The sequence below is a fragment of the Tachypleus tridentatus genome, chromosome 9, assembly GCF_004210375.1.
Source record: "Tachypleus tridentatus isolate NWPU-2018 chromosome 9, ASM421037v1, whole genome shotgun sequence".
Taxonomy (NCBI): Eukaryota; Metazoa; Arthropoda; class Merostomata; order Xiphosura; family Limulidae; genus Tachypleus; species Tachypleus tridentatus.
The window spans coordinates 90369232-90396316 of NC_134833.1; the positions used below are offsets into that span (position 1 = coordinate 90369232).

General features: G+C 35.1%; 2 protein-coding genes across 3 annotated transcripts in view; both read right to left on the reverse strand.

Moving 5' to 3' along the window:
* LOC143225721 (E3 ubiquitin-protein ligase TRIM9-like) overlaps positions 1-17601 on the reverse strand; it is a 63311-nt gene extending 45710 nt beyond the window's left edge. For both annotated transcript variants that reach the window (XR_013014001.1, XM_076455621.1), the window contains exon 1: positions 16798-17601. Coding sequence is in view for 1 of the 2 variants with exons in the window: in XM_076455621.1 (XP_076311736.1) it covers positions 16798-17562 (765 nt within the window). In the remaining variant the exon portion in view is untranslated. The remainder of the gene's footprint in view (positions 1-16797) is intronic.
* A 6926-nt stretch (positions 17602-24527) lies between these two features.
* LOC143225722 (E3 ubiquitin-protein ligase TRIM9-like) overlaps positions 24528-27085 on the reverse strand; it is a 62048-nt gene continuing 59490 nt past the window's right edge. The window contains exon 8 of the mRNA XM_076455622.1: positions 24528-26028. Within this exon, the coding sequence (XP_076311737.1) occupies positions 25718-26028 (311 nt within the window). The 3' untranslated portion in view covers positions 24528-25717. The remainder of the gene's footprint in view (positions 26029-27085) is intronic.

A 27085-nucleotide genomic window follows, 5' to 3' on the forward strand; every position in this document is an offset into this window, starting at 1 on the left:
TAACATTTAAAGTAAACGGTCTTCAAAATGTTCATTCACCAACAACTTTGTACATTAATTATATGCAAAGTTACTCGACTAAATACATACAACCTGTTACACGAAAATAAAATTTTCATCACATTTTATGAGTACTAATGACAAGTGTTGTCTATTGTGTTGAATATCGTTACTTGCCACTTAGAGAATTGTTTTTTTGTTTGTCCCTAATTTAGCAGTGTAAGACTAGAGGAAAGGCAGCTAGTCATCACCACCCACCGCCAACTCTTGGGCTACTCTTTTACCAACGAATAGTGGAATTGACCGTCACATTATAACGCCCACACGGCTGGGAGGGTGAGCATGTTTGGCGCGACCGGGATGCGAACCAGCGACCCTCAGATTACGAGTCGAACGCCTTAACACGCTTGGCCATGCCGGGCCTGCCACTTAGAGAAACCGATTAAATACAAAATTGAAACTTGTACCACACTCTTAACTAATACAATATTTAAAAAACGTAACTTAAAGTTATTTATACTTGTTCCGCCTCTCAACACTGAAATAAACACAGGCTATCAGTGGAAGTAGAGCCTCCGTTTATAGGGGTAAATCGAATCCACGGAGAAAACATGGAACGAAAAAAATCAAATAGGGCTAATATTAAAAAGACGGGCCTGGCATGGCCAAGCGCGTAAGGCATGCGACTCGTAATCTGAGGGTCGCGCGTTCGCGCCCGCGTCGCGCTAAACATGCTCGCCCTCCCAGCCGTGGGGGCGTATAATGTTACCGTCAATCCCACTATTCGTTGGTAAAAGAGTAGCCCAAGAGTTGGCGGTGGGTGGTGATGACTAGCTGCCTTCCCTCTAGTCTTACACTGCAAAATTAGGGACGGCTAGCACAGATAGCCCTCGAGTAGCTTTGTGCGAAATTCCAAAACAAAACAAACAAACAATTAAAAAGACAGAATTTCTTTTCTCTCTAGCGATTTCCTTTACATTTCCCATTGTGTTCTCATGACTGTTTAAAAATACTGAACCTACCTTTTAACATGATGCACTATTTCACTAGCCAATACAAATAATGTTATTTGTTATTGAGTCCCGCCTTCTACTACACAAACTAGTGTAATAAATATATTTTAAATCAGTAGTATGCAGAGTTTCTATAAGTGTTAGTTCACAAAATACAATTAAAAATCTGCAACACCTCATTTATAAATATACTAAAAGTCACTATTACTACCATAATCTAAAACTTAAACAGCAAATCAAAACCAGTTGATTAATTTATTCACTTATAATTCGAGGTTTAGTAATCCCTAAAAAAAAAATCACTATTGCGATCGAACACAATTGACAAATGCAAACGACGTGAAAAATTCATTGAAGCTGTAGGTAACATTATCTATGTCGTCCCATGGTTTTGGTATGAATTGGTTTGCTTTGAATTTCGCGCAAGCCTACACGAGGACTATCTGCGCCAGCCGTCCTTAACTTAGCAGTGTAAGACGAGAGAGAAGTCAGCTAGTCATCACCACCCACTAACTCTTGGGCGACTCTTTTACCTACGAATAGTGGGATTGGTCGTAACGTTATAATGTCCCCACGGCTGAAAGAGCGAACATCTTTAGTGTGACGGGGATTCGAACTCGCAACCTTCGGAATACGAGTCGAGTGCCTTAACCACCTGGCCATGGGGAAATTACGAATTTAACACAAGTAAAATACATCCCCTCTCTGGTATGAATATTTTGTAAAGGGGGTTAAATTCGCTCACTTGTAGGGGGGCACTCTGAGTAACATCTGACGAGTTTAGAAATATATTAAGCATTTGTGGCTTAATTGCCGTTCGGGTAAGTATTTAAAACACTTCTTACACATGAGAGTTTAAATACATTTTAGAAACAAAAAATATTTATACATATTTATCTAGTAACAGTTTGTAACTGTTTTCATTAAAAATTAACAAAGATTGTTCGAAAAAAATGAGCAGAGGGTAAAAAAACAAACCACAAACACGTTTTTAGAAAAATAAAAACCGGAGTGAATAAACGTAGTTAATATTTCCCTTATTAACGTCTTTCTTAAATGTTGCTAACAAGACTTCTATTTCACTCCACATCTGGACTTGTATTTCAACATTTTTATAAAAGTTCGGTGGAAGGATGGATTGTGTAACTACGGAACTGATGAGAATTGTGAACGGTATATTCAGACATTCTAACGAATAATGATAAACTAGACGTGCTCACACTTTTTTCAAGGATTTCTCTCACTCTGACTCTCCGTCTCTGTCTTTTTTTCCCCCTTTTTTTAGATGAGATATGCGTGTGTCGGAATGAGGGGGGTTGGGGTGCACATACCAGTAATTCTCAGTTGCAACCCGTTTTTTGTGTCTGAAAACGACAAGCACAAAGAACAGTCATAGAGAAAATAAAAATAAAAATAATTTCCCGGTGTTCCTTGAAAACTCGGAACTTTTGACTCGAAAATTAATTTCGATATTTTCTGTCATCAACATTACATATTAGCATCCTACATGTGTGTCGGTCTTCATGTACGGTATCTACTCGAAGGCTAATGTTTGTTAGTGTTAGGATAAATTACATTTTAATTAACTTTTCTAATATTTCCTCAGTTATTTATATATGATTTAAAATAGTTTTAAGTACAAAACAGTTACAAAATCAAAATAAAGTAAGTTATGTTAGGATTCTAACAAATCGGAAAACAGATATTCATAAGACAAAATACGACGTGTCTCAAATTTAAAACCTTGCGAGTATATTTTCATTTTCACGTCGCGAGTTCTTTGAATATAAACCTTGTATTATACGTACCTGTCTCATTCTAGTTACATTAATAAATCAAGTTCATCGTATCGTACCATACAAACAAGTTTACGTAATCTGTTAAAACTGCAGCTTTTACTACACATCCATTGGTTAGGTACACGCCCTCAACCCATACGAGTGTTTCTGAAAAACTAGTGAATCCACATCAGTGATATATCCCTGACACTATGCTAGTGAGTGATTGTGTATTAACAGGATACACTGTGCTTGAACAGTTTTAAACAAACTGTATATGCGTCACGAAACGTGCGTTAGTCCTAAGCCTGCAAATGTCATATATAACTAACATTATATTCAAGAGACCATACTAAAATCTAACGTCTACTTATTCTACTTGTCTAAACCCTCTTCGGATTTACGATTCATTTCGTTACTTGATTACTAGTCAACAGGTAAGAAACTATTAACTTCTGAAAATAATAAAAGAAATTCTACTTGTTACGATAAAAAAAAAAAAAAACAAGTACGTTAAATAGTTTGATTTGTACACGTTTTCTCGACAGGTAGGTAACATGCTCAACCGTCAACTATTTCTAATAACGTCGCTTTCTACAGAAATAATCTTTAATACAAGTACTCCCTTCGCGTAAATATATTTTATATATGTGTATATGTCTACGTTATAGTTAAATAATGCAAATATCAAACAGGGGCGAATCCATAATTCTGAAAGCGGGGAGGTGAAAGAGTTGCAGACATACTGACAGTACTGAAGGGCGAAGGCTTTTTGAAAATCAAATGATATATTTTGCAAGAATGCGTACTCAACATCTCTCTTTCCACAGCATATGAAACGTATAGAAACATAATACAGTAGAGGGAAGATTTGGTAAAAACAACACGATTATTTACTTGTCAAACCGTTAAGAAAAAAATATTGGTATTTACATTCGAAAACAAACTACACAAGTTAATACGTGTCTGCCTTTTTCTTATGCTGGATTAATGTATTAACATAGTAAATAACAGATAATATACCGATCTAACGAAAACTACAACATAAAGCAAAGACTCATAATCATAAATATAATCTAACACTCAAGTACATTCGTTGTCATTAGTGTTTTCATCGTAACACAACGCATTAAATTTATTTACAGAAGTGTTTTGAATACTAATAATAACGTGGAGTTATCCCAGTTTCGATGCTAGTACAAATAGGTTGTTGCGAGTTCAGGAATACGAAACTGTAACAAACAATACGACAGCCTAGACGCGATTGACCCCTAAAAACGAGACGGTATACAGTAATAACATTTCTCTGCGAGTTTGACATGGAAGGGGAAACTCACCTAATTATAAAGAATGTAGGGCACCCTCTTAGTGCAACCTTTTTGTCTCCTCTCTCTCTCTCTAGTATTTACTTCTATTTATATAAAGACTGCGTCTATTTAATTAAGAGGGTCAATAGTAATTGTAATTTCAAAACGTAGATTAAATTAAATTAGTGTAATCTTTATAAAATTAACAATGAAAAATATTCACGTGACGCGAAGCTAAGAGAGCCACAAGGTTACATTCCAAGAGTCGGGTCGTTATGGCTTCTATGGAATTTAAATGTTTCACACGTTACGTTTACTTTAGTATTTTGATTGGCTTCGGAGTGAAGTACACATGAAAAACTTAAAAACTATAGCATTGTTGGTTGTAAAATAGTGTCTATAATTTTGGAGCGAAACGACTCCAAACATTGGTCAAAGTATCTCTCGATTATATATACAAAATTCACGAACTAAAAACAAAAAACTAAGTGTGACCGCTATTGTTAACATTACAATTTATACATTTACGTGACTGGTTACGCGAAAACGTCACGAGATTCGAGTTCACGAAGCTTGAGAACCTATTCACGGCTTATCTCTACACTCGATCAGATCACAATGCATACACATTTCCTTACTAACCCTACTTTAAGACGTTACCGAGAAAATGAGCGGACCAACGACAAACCAGCCAATTAACGGTACCATTGTGCACCGTATTATTAAATTTAACTCAAATGCTTCTTACCTATTCTGCGAGAATAGGAATCTCAAAACATGAAACACCATTTAAAGTGGTAATTGATATGAAATATGTCTAACGTGTGTAGCAAAACTCAGAGGGACTTAAATAACAGCATTTTATTCATATATATCACGTATACTCGTGATTACTCTTCCCAACAATAGTAACAAGCCACAGGTATTCCTATATGATTTCCGTGTTCGATAGTATCCAACAATTCGACAGTTCTATAACAAATGCATATTTTTCTCAGGACAGAGTTACAGTGAAAAACGTGACACACGAGCACGACATATAGTTAGTGTCGTCTTTGTGCTAGCGCGTATATTACAACTAAAGGCTAACAATATGCAAATTTTCTAATGACGTTTCTCTGAAGGGTTTATAGCAAGTTTTTGTTTTATTTTTTCTGGATAACTCGGTGGTTCATGTCGTGGGCAGAAAACAAAACAAAAACTAGACTGGTGTTTTCATTTTCATTGATACAGGATTACAGATATTCTTTATTATCTAGAATAGTTATTAGTTGTCTCAGTATTCTTATATAATTATATCAAAATACTAACGATAAAGTTTGTTAACCTATTCACGAATACACCATTATAAACTTTTCGTTCTGTAATGTCGGGGATTTGAAATGAAATTTTATTTACACTGATAACTCGCATTCTTCAAGGAAATAAAAATGTTACGGTTTAATTACACAGTAAATTACATAGTAATAGTTCCGACATCTAACAGCATTTCGTTGCAGTTTCTCAATGGTTTCTACCCCTGTAGTTAACTCGTAAATTCATCGAAAACAATTCTAACTTTTCAAACATACAGGTGCTTGTAGATTAAAACTGGTCAAGGAAGTAACAAAGTTCCTTTCGCTCCAGTTCTTATTGTTCTGGGTCATTCACCTATAATATCACGTAAGCATTCTCATAGAATATGTGCTTGTAAAGTGGAACATAGTAAGTAAATATGGGCAGCGAGGAAGGATACATCCTTTCTTGTTTTTCGACTGGAATGAGCAACAGGACATAACGCAGCACACGCAACCAGAAAACAATATTATGAACTGTATGTATAAATCGGTGTTTTCTAGCCATGGAATAACAATTCTTCTTCACAAGTATTTTTGAAAGCTTCGTTAAAGATGCAATATTTTGTCTACGTAATCATTAATATCTTCTGTTGTGTTCAAATGTTGGAAAAAATATTGTTTTCGCTCTGTTTCACATTATGTCCAGTCTCTTTCTTTACTCCAGACCCATTTAAAAGAAAAGAAATTTCTGATGAGCCTCTCGTTATTTGCGACTTTTCCCGAATTTGACAAAGTAAACGGATCTGGAAGCATGGCAGTAACTATCAGACATCTATATTAACTCATGACTTTTTCATTCTCTCTGGCTACGTAACTCTACGAAACTTACTACTACATATATATCTTTAGCACAGTTCCATCAATACTTACTCTGTACTGGTGTACATACATACACACTTAAGCCTAACTTTCTTTCCGCATAATCTCAACATTCCAATGTAGAAACTGATGAACGATTTATGAAATAATTCTACTATATGGGTTAACAAACTGTCATGAGTCCCGAAACGCCACCTATCAACCAAATCTAATAGCAAAGTCCACCCTAACTGAAGTTCTCCCTGACAAAAGACAGAGACAAGACTTCGTTCAAGATATGATGTGCAACTTCTTATTTCACCTTCCCATCTAAACATTCGTTTAATTGCACCACTCCCACCGTTATTTTACCAAGTTAATTTATGTTGCTATATTACTTAATAGCAATAATATTTGTAGTGTAGTTTTCAAAATTTTGTTCTTTAATTTGTACATTCAAATATATATATAGTTTGCGCATCAAGATTTTAGAGGGAGGACAGCTTGCTTGTGTTAAAATTATTTTAGTATGCAAAAGCGAAAATAATCAAAACATACCTATAATATACAACCACCTCTTTTGTTGTTGTTGTTGTTAAACACAAAATTTCACAATATGAGCTACCTGTGCTGTGCCCACCACAGATATCTAAATCCGGTTGTTAGCCATACAAGCTTCACACTTAACATTGTGCCACTGTCGGAAGGATACACGTAACCACACGATACTCTTTCAAACCATTATAAAGAATCACTTGTGTAGTATTACATGCATTTGGTTACACAGCTATTTTACCGACTGGGATTTTTAAACAGGCCTGAGTTTCCGAAAGAAGCCTATGTTAAAAACGTAGCTTTTGTAAAGTCACCTATTCGATGCGAGATAGTACGAGACATTTGTACTATTTACAAAACGTATTAAATCATATAACTTACGATTCAGAAAAAAAGTGGTTAACCTTTTTATTCAAACAATACCAATCCAAACAAGAACATCTAATATTAAAGCAGAATTAAATGTATTGAAATATAAACTTGTTATACACAAGATTAACTGTCCATATGCAGATAATTCAAATTCTTTTTTCAATACTCTTTTCACATTTTGCTACATGACTATAAAACCTCGTTATTTCGTAAGATTTTTTTAGAAAACGCTCGTGTATATAACTCAGATATCGATCGCTCTATTTTTTCCTTTTGTTTTTAAGGCGCTGAGAATATTTCAACTTCTGAGAGAAAACGCGACTAATACAACAGTTAAAAAAACACAAACTGAAGGATTAATTCCTCTGTCAGTCTACCTCTGACATGCAGTTTTTGTTGTTGTTACTTTTTTAAGAAATGGAAGCCATAACTGAAAAGCCAAGGTAAACTGTAAATCAAGTGTTCCTCATGGCCACCAACGTTCTATTCCCAAAAAATGCAGTAAAATTGCCTTGGGCCTCGAGTCTAGTTTAGTTGGAATGAGACAGCGACGAAAGCCACAAGAGGGTTAGTCGTTGATCGGAGAGACTGGTTTGACTAGTTCGGTTTTCTAAACCACAAGACGAATTGCAGCAACATAAAGAAACGAATACAGATGTTATTGAACATAAAATTTTGTCAACTTGAGTTGATATTAATATCAGTTGCTAAATTCAATGAAATTTACGCTGTAAAACTTATAGGTGTATGTAAAGAAAAATATCATAAATAGTGTATCATGACACCTAGGGCAGTAGTTATAAAATTACAGTACTGTATGAAAACAACAGTTTCTTAAGCCTTATGTTACGAATTTTTCGTATAATTTCTATTGTCCAATAAGCATTGCGGCCAAGTTGTGTGTAAGCATTCACCTTTTATTGCAGTACGTTTAATGGCACAACCATATCTATTACACAAATGACTTGTCTGAACTTCCTGCGGTTCTAAAAATCACGAATACAGATACGATATGAAATCATCGATAAAGATACATGCATAAAAATTATTTTAAATTTAATATTCATGGAACATTCGATCTTACTTAACATCGCTTGTTTGTTTGTTTTGAATTTCGCACAAAGCTACAAGACGGTCATTGTGCTAGCTGTCCCTAATTTAGCAGTGTAAGACAAGGAGGAAAGCAGCTAGTCATCACCACCCCCCGCCAACTCTTGGGCTACTTTTTACTAACGAATAGTGTAATTTATCAAACGTTATAACGATCCCACAGCTGAAAGGGCGAGTATGTTTGGTGTGACGGGGATTCAAACCCGCGACCCTCGGAATACAAGTCGAGCGCTCTAGCCACCTGGCCATACAAGGCCTACTCAGTATCGACTAGCTCTCATAAATAAAGAATAAATCATTTACAATGCGTATCATATTGTAAACCATCTTATTTTAAATACACCTATGATGCTCCTTTAAATATTACAAAAGATGGATTTTCTCCTTTTCTGCTTATAAATAAAAAATATGGATGTCCATTATATAGAAATAAGTTAATTGAAAACTGTTCTTAAGTATTCCAGTAATGTAGCGAAAAAATTAAACTTACTAATTTTCAAACATTTGTGGATTTAAAAAACAAAATGGTGATTTTCAGAACAAAGGGAACAATAAGGGTAATCAGCACGAACCACTTTAGAAAACCGGTATTTTATGTAGTAGAGCAAAACAAGCCATCAAACAAGCGACCTTTTGATACATAAAGAAGCAAAAAGATCGCCGACATGTCGGTATTAAGCCTTAATTAAAACCAAAAGGTTAAAAAATTATATTTCGGCATTGCATCTTTAAAAGTTCAAGTACGTAGGTGTATATAAAAATAAGCCTATAGATTCGACGTAAGGATATTAACGACCATAATATATCCAACAAACGAATTTCTAAAATTAAATATGAAGCTAAATCTATCATTCAACACTTGACACCGAAATACTGGATTACGTGTTCTTCAAATCTTTCACAAATATAGGTTTACTGTAGTGAGTAAATGACAACACAAAACACCATATAAACTCATTTCGCTCAATGTTGACTGTCAAAACGGTTATACTATGAATTCAAACCCTGCAATGGGTATACTGTTAAATTATCAGTAACTTCTGATCAGTGTTGGACAAACAAGACAGCTAACTATAAGCATTATTATTTAATTCGTTTAATGATCTAATATTTAATGGTTATTTAGTTGTCATAACAAGAGTGTTAAAAGTAATTATTTATAGGCGATAGTTATGAACTATTTCGCTATGTAGCTCGATAGGAGTTATATGTTATGTGTGTAGTTCAACTGTTGTAATATGATCTCACTTTACTCGAACACTTTTACTTCCTCGTTACTTTAAGTGAGTATTGTTACATCATAACGTCTCACAATTTGTAGAAAGTTGTAAGACTCAGTTGAGTATATATATATATATATATATATATATATATAGACCACCAAGTGAGCGCAAGTCAGGAAAAGTTCAGTTAGTAAACGTGAAATTGGGCTGCGTGGACTTCTGACAAGAAAAAAAAAGTAAAGCTTTAAATATCACTTTGATAACTAATAGTGAAACAAATTTTTGTGCATACATTTGGATTATTTTGAAAATATATTATTTTCAAAGAAGTGTATTATGAGCTGTTCTTTTAATATTGAAATTTATCGCCAACAAGTGACGGACACCTACTTTAAAGAATCCCGTCCTAAACACACACAAACTTGACATCTTACGAGCCAATCAGGATTATACTACGGTAACGATGGTTAAAGATAGCGAAAATAAGTAAGCCTGTATATACGTACAACGGTAGAGGTGGCGAAAATAGTGCAGAAATTACAACTTCGCGATATAACTATATCAAAATATTTTGATATGTGGATTGAAAGACGTAAGCATATTGGGCTAAAAGACAGCTCATTACAATAGTTTGTTAAACAAAAACAAGAAAAATTAGAGAGAGAAGAGCAGCAACAGAGGAAAGAGGAGGAGGAGGAAGAAGAGAGGGAAAAAGGACTAAGCGAATAAAAAGAAAGACTAAAAAAAGATGAGTAAAAGCTGGAAGTAGAAGAATAACAGCCCAAGTTCAAAATGAAGAGAAGGAAAGAGAGAGAATAAACTACTGACAGAAAAAAATAAGAGAAAAAAATTGAGATTGCAAAATTCACTCAACAAGGACCCCAAAATGACAATAGGTTAGGGCTACAAGACCCATGCTGCCCACAATTTATTAACAAACGATGACATAGATACTTTCTTGGAGGGATATAAAAGATTTGCCCAAAGTTAGAACTGGGCAGTCTGTTTCAGCAAACTTCTCACAGGGAAAGGGCAACAAGCATATGCAGGCGTGACATCAGTATATGACCAGACGACAGACAACGTACTTGTCTGTGTACCAGTTAACTGAAGAGTGAACAAGTTTCTCACAGCAAAGATAAAAGAGGACACTCTATACTATGTAGGAGACCTTAGGGCTATGTGTATGAATACACCCGTCTATGACTTGGTGATTGGAAATATACCACGTAGTAAAAGTTTGAAAGAACCAGACAGAAAGAAGATTGATAGAACTTTTGCAGTCACCACTAGAGATCAAGAAGAGAGCAAGCAAAACATCAAGTCCCTGCAAATATAAAATTTAACAGCCTCAATAATAGTCTGCAGGATCTGAAGGAAGCACAGAAGAAAGACCCTTCTATGCAGAGACTTTGGGGCAGCACCAGAAAGAAAGTCAAGCACGAGAAAGAGGAAGGGACTTACACAATCTAGAACTGCAAAGGAATGCTGTATTAGATATATCAAGGCAGTTATGCAGAAGTTAAACAGACCATAGTAACAATAGAATATCGAACTTATGAGCCAATTGTGTGAAAACACCTAGGAGCAAAGAAGACGACAGCCAGAATTATTAGAAATTTCCATTAGATAGCTGTCATTGTAAATGTAACAAGATTCTTCAGGTCCTGTCATATCTACCAAAGGATAATACCAAGAAGAAAGTTAGCCAAGGTGCCACCAAGAGAAATGCTTCTCACAGAAGACCATTTAACAGAGTAGATGTAGATTGAATTGGACCACTAGTATCTGTTTCTGACAAAAGCAACTGGCAGGTACTGACATTACTTCAGAAGCTATAGCAATGCCAAATATGGAGACAGAGTGACAGAAGCTCTACTAGAAGTGTCCTGCAGAGTGGGTTTCTGAATGGAATCTTGCATGACAGAGGGACCCAATTTATTTCAGATGTGATGCAAGAGATGTGCAGACTCATCAGTACTAAGCAGCTCTTTACCACCCCAAACAGCACTAGATGTAATGGGCCTTGTGAGAGAGAATTAATGAAGTATTGAAGAGCATGCTGAAAATGATCTGCAAAGAAGAGACTACGTAACTGGGACAGTTACTTGCAAACAATGTTATTTGCTAATTGAGTTCAAGTACCAGGTCCAATGCAAATACTGAAAGAGCTATTGACATGGTTTGCAGTCGGTATTAGTAATTGCTGCACTGGTATTGATTTATTGTATATTAAAAGTGGAGAGCAATATCTTTTATCACATGTTCTATCCTCAGAGTTTTAAGTGAATGCCTCCTGTGGTATTTCAGCTTCACTTTCTAAAGAATTATAAATGTTTTATATGGTAATCTTGATTTATTATTTCAGTCAATAAGCTAATCTCACCGTGAAAATTGGCGACTCTAATGTTGTGAAAGAGAATGTGAATGCACCTACCTGACTGACTGCACGTTAGGTAGATGAGTGTGTGATTAACCCTTGAAATTAGGGCAGGTCAAACTGCGCATTTCACGATGTTTTAGTGAGTTGCATTCAAAACCTGACATCAAAACACAGATAATAAACAAAATTTTAGTATTACACAAATTATAAGTTCTTAATTGTACAAGGGAATTTAAAAACAACCTCAAAATCCCTAGTATGAGAATTTGAACATTTGTTTTTGAGCTGTCTTCTCTTCTGGATTTTTTGTCCATCTCCTAGAAAACTATGAAATGTAATGTAAAATATTCTTTATAATTTCGTCATCGATATTCCAAAACTATATTTTTATATTCTTCAATCTCATGAAGCTAAAGAGCAATCAATAAAAATTCAAAACCACATTCCACACTTGCTTCTAATATGCTCTAATTTACAGTTTGCTAATAGATTTTTCTGAGGCCGATTCTCATTACATTTATAACCAATACAAAGCCTGGATTTCAACTTATTCATTGCCATAGTCGTCATACTATGCGGGTCTATAGATAATTGACAATTTGGTTTAATGTGGAAAAAAAATTTTCTCACGAAAACACGTGAGAAAAGCAGTTGAATTTTTAGTTCCTCAAGTCACACGATTAGAAATGTTTGAATACCAGTAACGATAACTGAATATACTGTCAGTACTATTTTAAACCTTAATCATAATTAAAGAACACATAGCACTCACCTTTCTTGGGCGAGCTTGTATGCAGCTCTAAGCAGTCAGAAGCATTTCTATAACAAGTATCAAAGTTTCAAGATCAGATAAAAGGTTTTAGTTCTACTACCCACAAACAACAACACACTCACCCTGCAATGGAAATGATTTTTTGAAGTACAGGGACTTCTCAGCAGAATAGACTATGAGGTGAAAATGAACAGGAGTTCCAAGATATACTATACCAATCTGTTGAAGAGGTACTTCGAAAAAGAAGAAGACCTAACAGGTACAGCTATTGAGCTAAAGGTGGATTCTGTAGGTGTGGCTATCGTAGATGCAGAACCAGAAGATAGTGTCTGTCACAGGAGATTTATTAGACCTAAGACGACTGGGCAAAGAGTAAACAATCAAAGGAGTCAACACCAGTGAGGAACTGACTGGCAAGCAGAAGAAAGAAATACGAGGTATAATGTGCCAGGATGCAGATGTCTTAACAAATAGACTAGGCAAGACAGACCTTCTGCAACACAAGACTGGGACCATGACCAGGGATTCAGTCAAGATAAAGCCCTATGAGATGTTCTCTGTCATAAAAAACCTGACAAAGCAGAATATTGAGGAAATGTCAGAAGCTAGAATCATTAAGCCTTTACCTTCAGCCTGTTGTTCACCAGTGGTAATCATGAAGAAGATGGAGGGCTCAAACTGCTTCTGCATGGACCCCAGAAGCTGAACCTCGTGACAAAGTTCAACTCCAAACCTCTTGGCAACCCAGAGGCTATCACGTCAAAACTAGATGGGGTTAGGTTCGTTTCAAAGATTAACATTATTAAAAATTATTAGCATATCCTAATGGAAATAGGATCTAAGGAGAATTTGTAACACCATATGAATGTCACCAACTTAAAAAGATGCCATTTGAGTAATTCAAATGCAACTTGAAAAGAATGTTTCAGAAAACCGCTAACATCGAGAGTTATATGGATGACACTCTAACACATACAGCCAGATGAAAAGGCCACCTGAAGATCTTGCTTTTCAGACGAATAAGGACAGCAGATCAGACCATCTAAATTCTACTTTGCAATTCTGTGCTGTAATTTGTTAGACACAAAGTGAGAGACCAAAAAATAACCATAGAAAAGGAAAATATAACATACGTATAAATGGCAACAGCTCCAACAACCAAGAAGCAAATCAAATCCTTCCTGAGTTTAATTGGACACTACAGAAAGTTCATCCCAAAGTATGCTGAAGTTGTTGCGTCATTGACTAATTCGTCAAAGAAAAGCCTACCCAAACAAGGTGAAGTGGAAACAACCACAGCAAATGGCATTCCATAAGTTGAGGAACATATCTGGAAGCTGATGAATGTTTAGAATGGCAGACTTCAACAAACTGTTTATCATCCGGACCTATGCTTCAGATACTGGAATTTGACCAGTACTCCTACAAGAACATAAGAACGGTAATATACGTAATTAAAAAGCTATTGAGTGGTAAGAAAGACTAATATATGATCGAATGGGTGTATCTGGTTATCATATTTGTATCAAGAAGTTCCAGAACTACCTGTATAGGTTGGAGTTAAACATCCAGATGGAACACCAACTACTTGCATATATCCATTGTGAGGATCATGACGTGGGCATTGTACTCCCAGAACTACAGGTTCTGTATTAAAACTATCAAGTAGACGGCAAATGCTAGTGCATACTCAATAAGTAGGTTTTGTATACTAACTGAGAATTGTCATCTTGTAAATATTTTTGTGGAAGAGAGCTTGTTTATTACTTTATGTACAAGACTAGTCAGTGTTAGTTCATTTACTGATCTAATATTTAATGATTATTTAGTTTTCATGAGAAAAGTTTTAAAAGAAATTATTTTAAAGGCGACAGCTAGGAAAAATTAGTTACGTAACTCGAAAAAGATCGTATGTTGTGTATCTGGTCCAACTGTGAAATATGACGTCATATTACTCGAGCCTTCTATTTTTCTCGCTTCCTTAAGTATGTTACGTCATAGCGTCTCATAAGTTGTAGAAAGTGTAACGGATTTGTTTTGTAAACACTTTTGAATGTCTCTAAATGATTGCAAAAACGTCACTCGTTGAAATATCAGGTAAAGCAGTTAAATTATTAGTTCATCTAGGATCCCTCAGACCTTTGTAAACAGTCGCCATTGTTTATTTAAGATAGGCCTATACATGATTTTAGGGGAAATAAGACATGATTAGAGAAAACAGTAGACTAGCAAAGTGCAGTTCGTGAAATTAAAACTCGTTGAACATACGAATACATTCAGCTGCGAGAGGGTTACAAGGTTATTACTAATCCCATCGTTCAGGATTGGTTTTACATATTTTCTTATTTTGCATATTTTTTTTACAAGTATTTGTTGAATTTCACCCAAAACTACTCAACGGCGAAATTCAACAAATACTTGTAAAAAATATGCAAAATAAGAAAATATGTAAAACAAATCTCAAAAACAACAACAATTTAATAATGCAATATTTGTTTAAAACGCAACACAATTAATTTTCTGTGTAACTCAACACTAACTTTGCACGAAGCCCTACTAGAAGTTGGTGTCATGGAGCAAAGCCGTTTTACAAGGTCACAAAAATTCGTGATACTTACTAACCTTATCTTGGACGTGCATCTTTATTGTTCAAGTCAAGAAGATCAAAACATGACTATGATATATGAATTAAGTTCGTGTATTTTCTAACAAAAATCAGAAATATCACAAAAGAACGAATCAGAATAGTTGGTACAGTATTAATACACATTTTTATTAATCTCGTACACTGTTTTGGTAAGATTTTTTATGTCAAGCGATCAAACGATTATGAAGTGGGGCAAGGCAAAATAATTCAACTTCATTTCTGAGAACTTGAAAACTTGTATTTTACTAGTTGTACACTAGAATGTGTTCTGTTTCAAGAGTTAGTAAAACCAAAATTAAGAGTAACAAATAGCTTTTAAAGTTCATATATCATGCTGTGTTGTAGTATAAAGAGTGCATAATTATTCTCATGATTCATCGCATACGCACGTTTTGCTGACATCACAGCAGTACAAATTGCAGCGTTAAGCATCCATTATCTGACATCGTTTTAGTGTATGATGACTAACTAACAGACACTGCGAGTGTTTAAACACGTGAGCCCTCCAGACAGACTTCGGCCCCCTTTCGGGAAACTAGGCCACCTCGGATTTTGAAATTCAGCAGAAACGATATAACAATTTCATTACATGTACCATATATTTTGTAGAACAAAAACGCTATACTCATAAAAACTATGCATATTAATGGAAAAAACAAAGTTATACATGTATCTTTAATCTGTTTTTAATAGTAACGCATATGTCATTTTTTACATCTGGTGGGCTCTGCTAAATCAATACCGGCTGCATATTTACTTGAAATTGTCCTACACACTAAATACTATCGGAACCAATTACTTTTCGCTTTTTTGACTTAAACTTCTCAGAGTTCAATCACGTTATACATCATTAGAAGGGGTGAAATGAGCTGGCTGATGAAAACTGTTTTGGTTAACACGTTGCGTAATGTTTTACAAAAATAATTCACTTTGTACTTACAAAAATAATTTGACTTCTAAAGCATTTCAGTGAGAAAAAAAAGTAAGATTAATATAAACACCATGGCACTTACATAGCTGCAGATGTAACACTAACAGTCAAGAAACACTCGAGCACTAGAAATATTTTTCCTTATGTGAAAGTACCTCACATGTGGTTAAAAGTAAGTTTAGGTCTTTTATTTGTTAGAGGTCAAAATTAACAACCTATATTGTATTTCAACACTTTAGTTTTTAGTTTTACAGCTAATATTCATAATTTCATCTAAAGGCCCTGAACTCATTTCAGCGTGTTTTAACGCCTTACCCTTGTTAGTGTTAGTTTTACATTTCACTGTTACTATTTATACGTAGCGAAGGCCTAGTATAGTACTTACTTGTAACTTTAATCATAACCCATTGTTTGTAGTTATAATACAACAGCTTGCACGTGAACATAAGTAAAATAATAAAGTTGAAAGCTCAAGTATTTGTCAGCCTACATGTTTGTAAAGTGTCAATCAAAATCCAAACAAATAAGATTCTAGAAATTACAAAACAAACTTCAGTAAGCACGGGCCTACCTTTTGTGCCTTACACATCGCTCCCAAAGCTTGTACGTCGTGGTTAGTGTGATTACCTTCTTGTAGACACAAAACACAAACTGGGACTTTACATATCATACAGAACATGCTCAAAGTTTCTTCAGCATGTTCTACGCAGTTTGGCTTCCTTTCTTTGATTCTTGCTCTCAGATTAGCTTTTCCTTGCTGAGGGTTAACTAACGAGTGTTTCACGAGCGGGCCCCTGGCCGGGTGACAGTTGTCCCTACATGCTTCACAATAGAACACTTCGCATTGTTCACACATAACTGCGGCTACATTAGGGTCACCTTCACACAGTTGACAGAAAACAGGTAAATGTTTAGCCTCTACGTATTTATCGACAATATTTTGAAGAGTTCGATTTTTTTGCAAATTATTGGCTCCATTTTCATCGAAGTAAACGACCTTCTGACATACCGGGCAGTTCAGAGACAACGCACTACTATGTAAAGGCGGGAACAAAATACCCTGAATATTTGGAATACCTACATAGCTGTTGGGACGACTGTTGCAAACCACCCCACTATCTGTTTCACTTACCAAACTAAGTTTATCAATATCTGAATAATCTGAAGTTATTTCATTCAAATTATTCAGAGATCCCTCCGGTTGTGGCTGAGTTTGCTGTGCTGATTTTTGTGAACGAATAGCACAATTCAAGCAAACAGAATGATAACAAGGTAACAAAACTGGATTACGAAACAAATGGTTACAAAGTGCACACCGAAGTTCCTCTTCCATCATGTTTCATACTCTTCCTCCCTTCAGCAGACGCTATACTAAACTTGAAAACAAGCAACGCATGTTGCTATTTACTATACGCATGCGCAGAAAATAATCCTTGAATACTGCGTCCTCTAGCGAAAGGAAAGTAAATCAACAGCTCTCTGGTCATGTTACTTAATTCCCAAAGAACATTGACTTTTTAAAATTTTGTTTTGAGATGGCAGATTTTGCAAACACTTTAATTGTTAAGTTAGTCTTTACAACTTTAAATGTAGGCTTAGTACTAGCAGGATGGTTTGCACTGAAACTTTGATTATCCTTAAAATTGTGTTAGATAATTATTGTTCAAAAATTCTATTTAAGTATTTTTATAGGATAATGAAATTGAATGTCAAGGATCTGTTTGATAAGGGGAATTACATTATTTAAGCTTGTTAGTTGTAGTTTTGTTGTTAAGTCCACAACAGTGATAAACAGTATTACGAAATTTATATATAAAAATATGTGTGCTCCTTAAAACATTTACAGACAATGAACCGTGTTAGAAAAATATCTGAAATTGGTCCATTTTATTTCTAGTCTGTTGGAGCAGAATAAGGATTCTTGGTTTAATTTTTTCACACGTACCAGGAAATATCATTTTAAAGCTACACTAAACAAACAAAGTAGTCATCAGTTTTAATTATACTTGCTTGGTCTGAAGCGTCGTAGTTTTAATTGCTTAAATGGGAATGGATTGGCTCTTTAACGACTGCCCTTCAGTGGCACAAAGAAATGTCTGCCGACTTATAACGCTAGAAACTGGGTTTCGATATCCGTGATAAGAAGAGCACAGACAGCCCATTGTTTAACTTTGCGCTTAATTACAATTTTTTACTACTCTGGGTTTCGAAGCTGAAGACGAGTTCAAATGTCTTGTGACACCACCACACACACACACACAAATGTACCAGCACTTTAAACTTGAGTGTTTCATAACAGTGGCATTATATTCTTTAGCAATGAAGGTGGATGATAGACTGCTGCTGACTAGCTGCCTTCCTATGGACAGTAGTTTAAAACTAAGAAAGGTAGCAGGTAACCGTAATAGCTTTATCATAACTACAAGTACAAATAATTTCTGAAAAATGACACCGTGCAGCTGATAATGATGTTGAGTTTAAGCAAAGTAATCATTACAATGTTCAGTTAAATACTTCATTGGAAACGATACTGACTGTTGTTTTGCTTTATTACAATAAATTACAGAAGCTTAAAATCCTCAGAGCCCTAAATGATTGCTAAAGACCTTTGCAGTAGACATTGTCAATAGGCAGTTATTGGTGACTGATATCTCACGTTTGGTTTAAAGTAAATATACTTTAGCAAGACTTGTATTAAGATTTTAATTAGAATAGTATTTTCATCGCTTTAAGGAATATGATATAAAATATACATAATATCATATCTGTTGACACGTTTTGGGTGTTTATTTTATTTATTTTTTATTTGTAAAGGCTGAAAGAACAAGTACCAAACTGAAATGAAACTTTAGCTTAAAAATATTTTAACAAATTAAATACATTTACTTTTTTAAGTATATTATCAGTAGATATTTTCCTAAGAGACATTTGTGTTAATGCTGTGAAAATTTAGTGTTTTATTTTACCAATGACTTAGTCATAACTAGGGATTGTAAACGATGTAAAATATCTTATGTGTGGAGTATTTTGCTAAAATAGCCATAATAACAATCGATACTTAAATATGTCAGGGTATCTAACACTTGCCACAGAAGACAGTCTTACATCTTGATGTGGATTAAAAACAACAAAAGAATCATCCCGGAAATATTTCGGTTGTTTGACTAGACAAAAATAAGACGTTTGGCATCACTTCCGAGGTCTAGGTCGTTGACCCTGACCCATGACCTGACCTAAAACACAAATAAGTTAATTTGTAAATATAAAATAAAACAATGAAGCAATGTAACGTGCTTGAAATGTTCTAGCTGTAGTGGTTCAAGTGTAGCGGGCCCGGCATGGGTAGGTGGTTAAGACACTCGACTCTTAATCCGAGAGTCGTGGGTTCGAATCCCCGTCACACCAAAAATGCTTGCCCTTTTAGCCTTGGGAGCGTTATAATATGACGATCAATCCCACTATTCGTTGGTAAAAGAGTAGTCCAAGAGTTGGCGGTGGGTGGTGACGACTAGATACCTTCCCTCTAGTCTAACATTGCTAAATTAGGAACAGCTAGCGCAGATAGCCCTCGTGTAGCTTAGCGCAAATTTCAAAACCAACAAACGATCAAGTGTAACGAATAGACAAAACTATACGTCCAAATTGGATGAAGGAAGAACTTATTCGTATGTGTCCAAATCGATTTCACATACCAGCCGAATCGAACATCGTCAGTTGATTATTGCACTGAGGAAGAAACATTTAAAAAACAAAAACGGTCACAGTAGTGTCATTATCTTTAAAAAGAAGACTTGAAATCATATATATATATATAAGAAATAAACAATTTAAATATTTTGGGAAACTAACAACACAGTAAAGCCCAAAGATGCAGTGTTGAAGTTGAAACAGATGCTCGATGGATTTCTCTGACAATTCTAAAATTTAGAATGTCATTTCTACAATGAATACTAAATTTAAGAGGTAAGGTCTAACACCCAGTATAAACAAACAAGTAAACTGATGTTTAACCATGTTCATCAATGAAAAATCTATAATAATAAGATAACTAGTCTGTCTGTGTGTTTTTCGGCTATAGCTTCAAGAGGAAAGAACCTAGAGATCTGAAACTTCGCAGACATATCAAGTTGATTTTGAGAGTATACATCTAGTATTATTTTATAGATTCTGCTAAAAACAAATTGGTCATATTTTTTGCCCTATAGTCCTCAAGAAGTGCTCCAGTGGTTAACATGTCAGACTATGACCCTTTACATCCATTTCGGAATCCCTGACTTGACTCTTTCAAAATAAAAAAACAAACAAACTTCATTTATATAGTTATGGAGGTTACGAGCCTAAAAGCAAAATTTCAGTTTGTTTGTTTTTTGTCAAGAATTGTGCGAAGAGTTAAAACCAAGTAATCGTAAATTAAAATTGTCTATAGATTTTGTTTTAGAGCAAAGGTATATTGGGCTATCTGCTATGTATACTGCGGGGAATCGAACCCCAAATTTTAGTGTTGTAAGTCCATATATTTACTGCTGTCCCAAGAGGCGACATTTACGTAGATATTTCGACGATATTGCACGTAATCAATGCCTATTAGCAATTGTACAGTAAGAATCTCTGATATTGAGTTTACAGGTCATAAAAGATAATGAAAAGTTAAAATTCTAGTGTATCATTACAGCTTAAAGTTAGACCCGGCATATCCAGGTGGGTTAAAGGGGGCGTCTCCTCATCTGAGAGTCACGGGTTCAAATCCTCATCGCACTAAACATATATACATATGTGTGTTCCACAAAAAAAGCTCAAGTACAGGGTGAAAAAGGAATCACCAGACTAGAAGAAATAAACATTACGTGAGTATAACGTGTGGACACTCAACGCATCGCACATTTAGTGTGTCTTTAATGTTCCAACTCTAATATTATGTAGAAATATAAAAAATCAACACACATAACATTAAATTATATTACACACATTCATAGAATCATTACTTAAAAATACGTTCATTTAAAGCGATAGTTTAAATGTACGTCTTTTGTCTTTTTTAATGTTCCTTTTCTACTAATAAAAAATTATACGCACTTAGTGTTTGTTTGTTTTTGAATTTCGCACAAAGCTACTCGAGGGCTATCTGTGCTAGCCGTCCCTAATTTAGCAGTGTAAGACTAGAGGGAAGGCAGCTAGTAATCACCACCCACCTCCAATTCTTGGGCTACTCTTTTACCAACGAATAGTGGAATTGACCATAACATTATAACGCCCCCACGGCTGAAAGGGCGAGCATGTTTAGCGCGACGGGGATCCGAACCCGCGACCCTCAGATTACGAGTTGCACGCCTTAACACGCTTTGCCATGCAGGGCCGTCGCCCTTAGTGAGAGTTGTATCTTAGTCTAGGCACATATTTATCCATTTCTATATAGGCCTGGCATGGTCTAGCGCGTGCGACTCGTAATCCGAGTGTCGTGGGTTCGCGCCCGCGTCGCGCCAAACATGCTCGCTCTCCCAGCCGTGGGGGCGTTATAATTTACGGTCAATCCCACTATTCGTTGGTAAAAGAGTAGCCCAAGAGTTGGCGGTGGGTGGTGATAACTAGCTGCCTTCCCTCTAGTCTTACACTGCTAAATTAGGGACGACTAGCACAGATAGCCCTCGAGTAGCTTTGTGCGAAATTACAAAACAAACAAAAAATCCATTTCTATGTATTACACAGAATTTAGTTACAAGAAACTATTAATGCTCACTATTTTCCCAAACAATCTCCATGATAATTTTCAGCTGCAGCCTAACATTTTATATCTTGAACTTATGTGATCAAATAGTTACTAGCTACAGTAAATAATCATGAACCGTATCAACTGGCTATATTTATCATGGCAATGTACAAGGTGAGCCACCATATCAAATTATCCTTTTCTCATATTTAGGTATGAAAAAACCTAAAAAAAATCAAATAATTGGGAGTTTAAAAAACTGCAAATACGAATTGTAAAAAAGTAAGAAACAAAGCTCGAGGTTATGTAGATTAACATATACAAACTGCAAACTCCCTTTTGGTTCCATGCTGTTACCTAGAATTACATTTGGTGGATTCAAAATGGGAATTTTGGGTAACTAATGTCTTCAGTATCTCCACCCTTATTTCCTAACTTTTTCACGGTTCCTATTTGCAAATTTTTAAATTCCCAATTTTTATTCATCTTATTATATTTCAAACTTAATAGTTTATTTATCCTCGTAGGTTTTGTTAACATATTTTACCCAGAATAACATGGAGTGAAATTACAGTCACTAAAGTTATAATTTAATGTATCTTGTAAGATAAGGAAGGAAAAGTATCTTCAGGAAACATTTATAATGATTAAAATAATATTAGATATCCTAATTTCACTCTAAAAAACTTAAATAGGGCCTCTCATTTTTAGTTTTAACCGACAAAACATCCTGGTAAAAAATGAGATGAAACAGAATAAATCGGAGTTTTCGCAAAGAAACACCAGAACTGGTTCTCACTCCCTACTTCCCGAGTCGTTGTACTCGCGAGGTTTAACACTTTACACACAGGCTCGTCAGTTGGTGTAAAACATCAGTTTAACTGCTCTTATGAAGTTTTATCATAAATAGAACTATGTTTTGTACTCGTTAATATTCCCACAAAAAAACACCAAAAACAATTAGTGTGCAGATAATATAAGGCATATTAGTACACTATTAAAAGTAAAAAATCCGAAACACGCCAGTTTTAACGTATCTAAATGTAAGCTAAAAATGAAAACTTCGCTATTTTTAAGCTATAAAATAGCTTAGAAATAAATAGTTATGCAGAATCCCTAACCATATATTCTATTTAAAAATTCATGTTTTTTTTCTTCTTTCTTTTCGTTGTCCTTGGGAAACCGTATGTGATAAATGAACTAAAAGGTTCGGACAAGACGTAAGCAACCGAAAAACAAATTCCGAAAGATCATTAAACTGGTTCAAACATATATTAAAACAAAGATATTATTCAAGAAAAATAATTAGTAAAAGTTCATGTTTCCATGAAAAACTCCATCTGGCAACTGAACAAAACGTTCAGATAACTTTGAGAAACTTCAGACTGGTATGGAAAAAATTGTTTTTCTGACCTTTAGTTTTAAAAAAAAAGTTTTATAATTTAATTATGTAATTTTTTTTCCAAAATTGTTTACCCGCGGAGTTAGTCTACCTGGAAAGTGAAAAATGCGGAAAGAAAATCAAATTTTAAAAAGTGCTTTCTTTAAACAGAAACTGAAATTTAGCTGTGTTTAAAATGATTTACTATGTCAAACAGTAAAATTTTGTCTTTTAAAAGAGATGATATTGCTATTTTATACCCGAAAGGTATTTTACACAGCATATTTTAAACACTCAGGTTTGAGACCTTTACCGTTCGGATACAGTCGTTTTTTTGGAGTTACTAATAACCAGAAGTTCGTCAAGAAGCTGACTGTGTCATGTCGTTTTGGGGAGCATACTTGAGAAACACCACTCAGTGAGCCACCAGTGAAAATAGCAGATTACAAAACTAAGGGTATTCAGCCCTTCTGTTTGAAGACGAAATAATGTACTAATTCCACCAGTCCTTGCTGCGATGTTCGGTGGGTGTAGCGCGATATGGCGTAAAGGAGTATGTATTTCACAGCTAAACTGAAATTAATAGAGGCTACCATGTATAAAACAAAAAGTACCTGTGCTAGCCATCCCTAATTTAGTAGTGTAAGACTAGAGGGAAGGCAGCTAGTCGTCATCACCACCCACCGCCAACTCTTTTACCAACGAATAGTCGGATTGACCGTCACATTATAACGCCCCCACGGCTGAAAGGGCGAGCATGTTTGGTGCGATGGGGATGCGAACCCGCGACCCTCAGATTACGAGTCGCACGTCTTAACACGCTTGACCATGCTGGGCCTTACTATTTGTGAACGATCGGCCATATTGACAATTCCAATGCTGATTGTAAACGAAATGTTCTCTACTGGCTCGCGATGAATCGAAGGTGAACGTGTTGCCAAGAGCACGAGCTGATCCTGATCACAATGATGATCGTTTCATCTACCTGATATACCCATTTAGCTTTGAACCTAATCATGGAATTGACTGTCGTTTTCATCACGCACCCACAGCTGAAAATGCAGAACATCGTATGCAGTGGTAACGCAGCACCAACAACGTTTGTCCTTTCCATCACCAGTTCGTAATGCTAACTACTTAAAGGCGTAAAGTATTCATTGTCCCTATTGTTTCTAATGAAAAACTGTTTCGCAAAGTTTATAAAACAAAACAAAACTTTGATTTTCTAGTTTATTTTATTCATAGTTCCTGAATACTAGAATTTCTTATACACAATACTATATATACGTATTTATCAGATATTCAAATTGAGATATCTTTTATAACAATAGAAAAAAAAAGTATAAAAAAGAAAAAAAATGGTTAAAAGTGTTCATGACATCAAAACTTTGTGTCATATAAACCAGAAACTACGAGACGTCAAACCATTCTTTTCTTTTTGTCTTTAGAATATAATGAATAACAAATAAACCAAACCTACAAACAGCGCTTGAGAATAAATGTTCGTTTCTCTCGACGTGTATAATTTACAAAAAATCGCAATACGTGCCGGCGAATGCGATTATCAAAACAATAGTAATAGATTTGTGACGTCACTCCATTCTCTTACCAACTTACGCCAAGACAAGATATATCCGCATGTCTAACGCTTTAAGGCGTCACACTGTCAGAAACCGTCAATAATTTAATTCTACTTACAACGCTGATTTTGATCACAAAACTATTGCAACCTCAATACTTGACAGCGAATAATAGAACTCGTATATGCTCATTATGTTATGAGTGCCATAGTTTACCATAAAGGATTTTAAACTTTTTATTAAATCATAAAACAACAATACTACAATGCTTATATTACTCGGGGCAACATCTACCTCTATTCTAGACTGCACTTTCAAACGCAGTAGTAAATTAGACTTGAGAATCGTTTAATACTCTCGTCTATTGATGAAATGAAACAGTCAAAAACAGATGTTTGTTTATTGAGCTAAACCATTTAAAAATATACGTGTGTTGATTCAATTTTACGATTGCAAATAAATAATTATCTGTTTTATATCAAATTACCTTTGATAATCATAATTATCAGAATGTTTATATATATATATATATGTATGTATTTCGATTTTATCGCTACATTTTGATGTATGGTTGAATCTCAGATTACTGGAAAACGTAATATGCAATAAACATTAAGTATTGTTAAAAAAGACAATAGTTGTATTCACGGGATAAGATTTCAACAGTCAGTCTTCACTATTAGATATTTGTGATATCAGTTAAGAATGGTATCTTTTATATTTTCTCAATTTCCTTTCGGGTCGTCATCTCATATTTCAATATTTAAAACTTATACTAAGGCTTTACTTTCTTATTTTTTGATATTTAAATCGTATTGCATATTAATTAATTATTTAATGTCTCACTCCCGAGCTCGCCGTCGGAGGGCGGGTCTAAAGATGTATGCACAGTAACTTGCACATTCCTGTTGACACTGACTGCTGGAAAGAAGACTCCATATAGATCTGAGAACGCCACAGGTCCTTGACGTTCATCGTTCACGTAGAAACGTAGCTGGTGACGGTTTAAGTCCAGAAGAACACCTACCACATCTCCATCATCTACACCTCCTTCGGTCCTATTCTCATGGTGATCATCATGAAGAAACCACGACCTCTGGTGGTCTATATACATACTCCACCCTTTCTCATCTTTTCCTAAAATGATAAAATCGGTTACTTAATACTCCTGGGAAGATGAATACATTTTATCAGCTCGGTGTCACATCTTGAAACACTGAAAGTAACTATCATAAACGCGCGTATGACCGGAAATATTTACAACAAAGTGGAAAAAAGCAGACGCAATGACTGACACATATGCTATATATTACATGATACATAAGATGGGTAATATGCTAATAAGTTAGCGAGATCTGACATCAGTAAGAATGTAAAATGTTCAAGTGCAAAATTAACGTAGTTCGTTAACATTAAGTTTTTTGGATATCAAGTACCAAAGGAAAAACGTATAAAACAATCGCTTAGTTCAGGTTCTGCGGTCTAGTGACTGTGACTAGATGAAAATCAGTGTCGTGAAACAACAAGTACACTTATTACATCAATGTCACTACTGTATATGTGTACAGTCCCACCCTTCCCAAAACTACTGTTAACACCAATAATGCTATGTGATATAAACCGTCTCTTTTCATAATTTATTTTCAAATACATTGTGCTACTGCATTAAACATAAAAAAACAAAACAAATAAAACGACGTATTTTGGCACACTGAATAGTAAAATCTTTATTATTAGTTTCAGCCGTCTAGTTTCGGTAACACAGTTACCATCAACCATCAGATAGTGACCCTAATAATGGTAACAGTGTTACCGAAACTAAACGGCTGTAACTAAAGTTGTAACCATCTAGTGTGCCCAAATACGTCGATTTTGTGTTTTTATTATTAATAGGTAATTTTATCTTTGTACGAATGGAATCACTTATATTGAAATTAGGTTGACTAATTAATTCTACTTAATTTTATGCAAATAATAGCAAAACCTTTCAGAGAGATATTTCCACCCGTTTTCAAATTGCTTGAAAACTTTGTACTAAACCAGTAAACGTACGTGTGTTTTTGAGGTCTATCGTCGTGACTTTAGAGATATGTATACTTATATGTACGTATGTGCGTGTTTTACGTTGCCATTAACAACTAGCAATAAGGTTGATAAATTACTTACGATACGCCACCATACTAATGACAGAAAT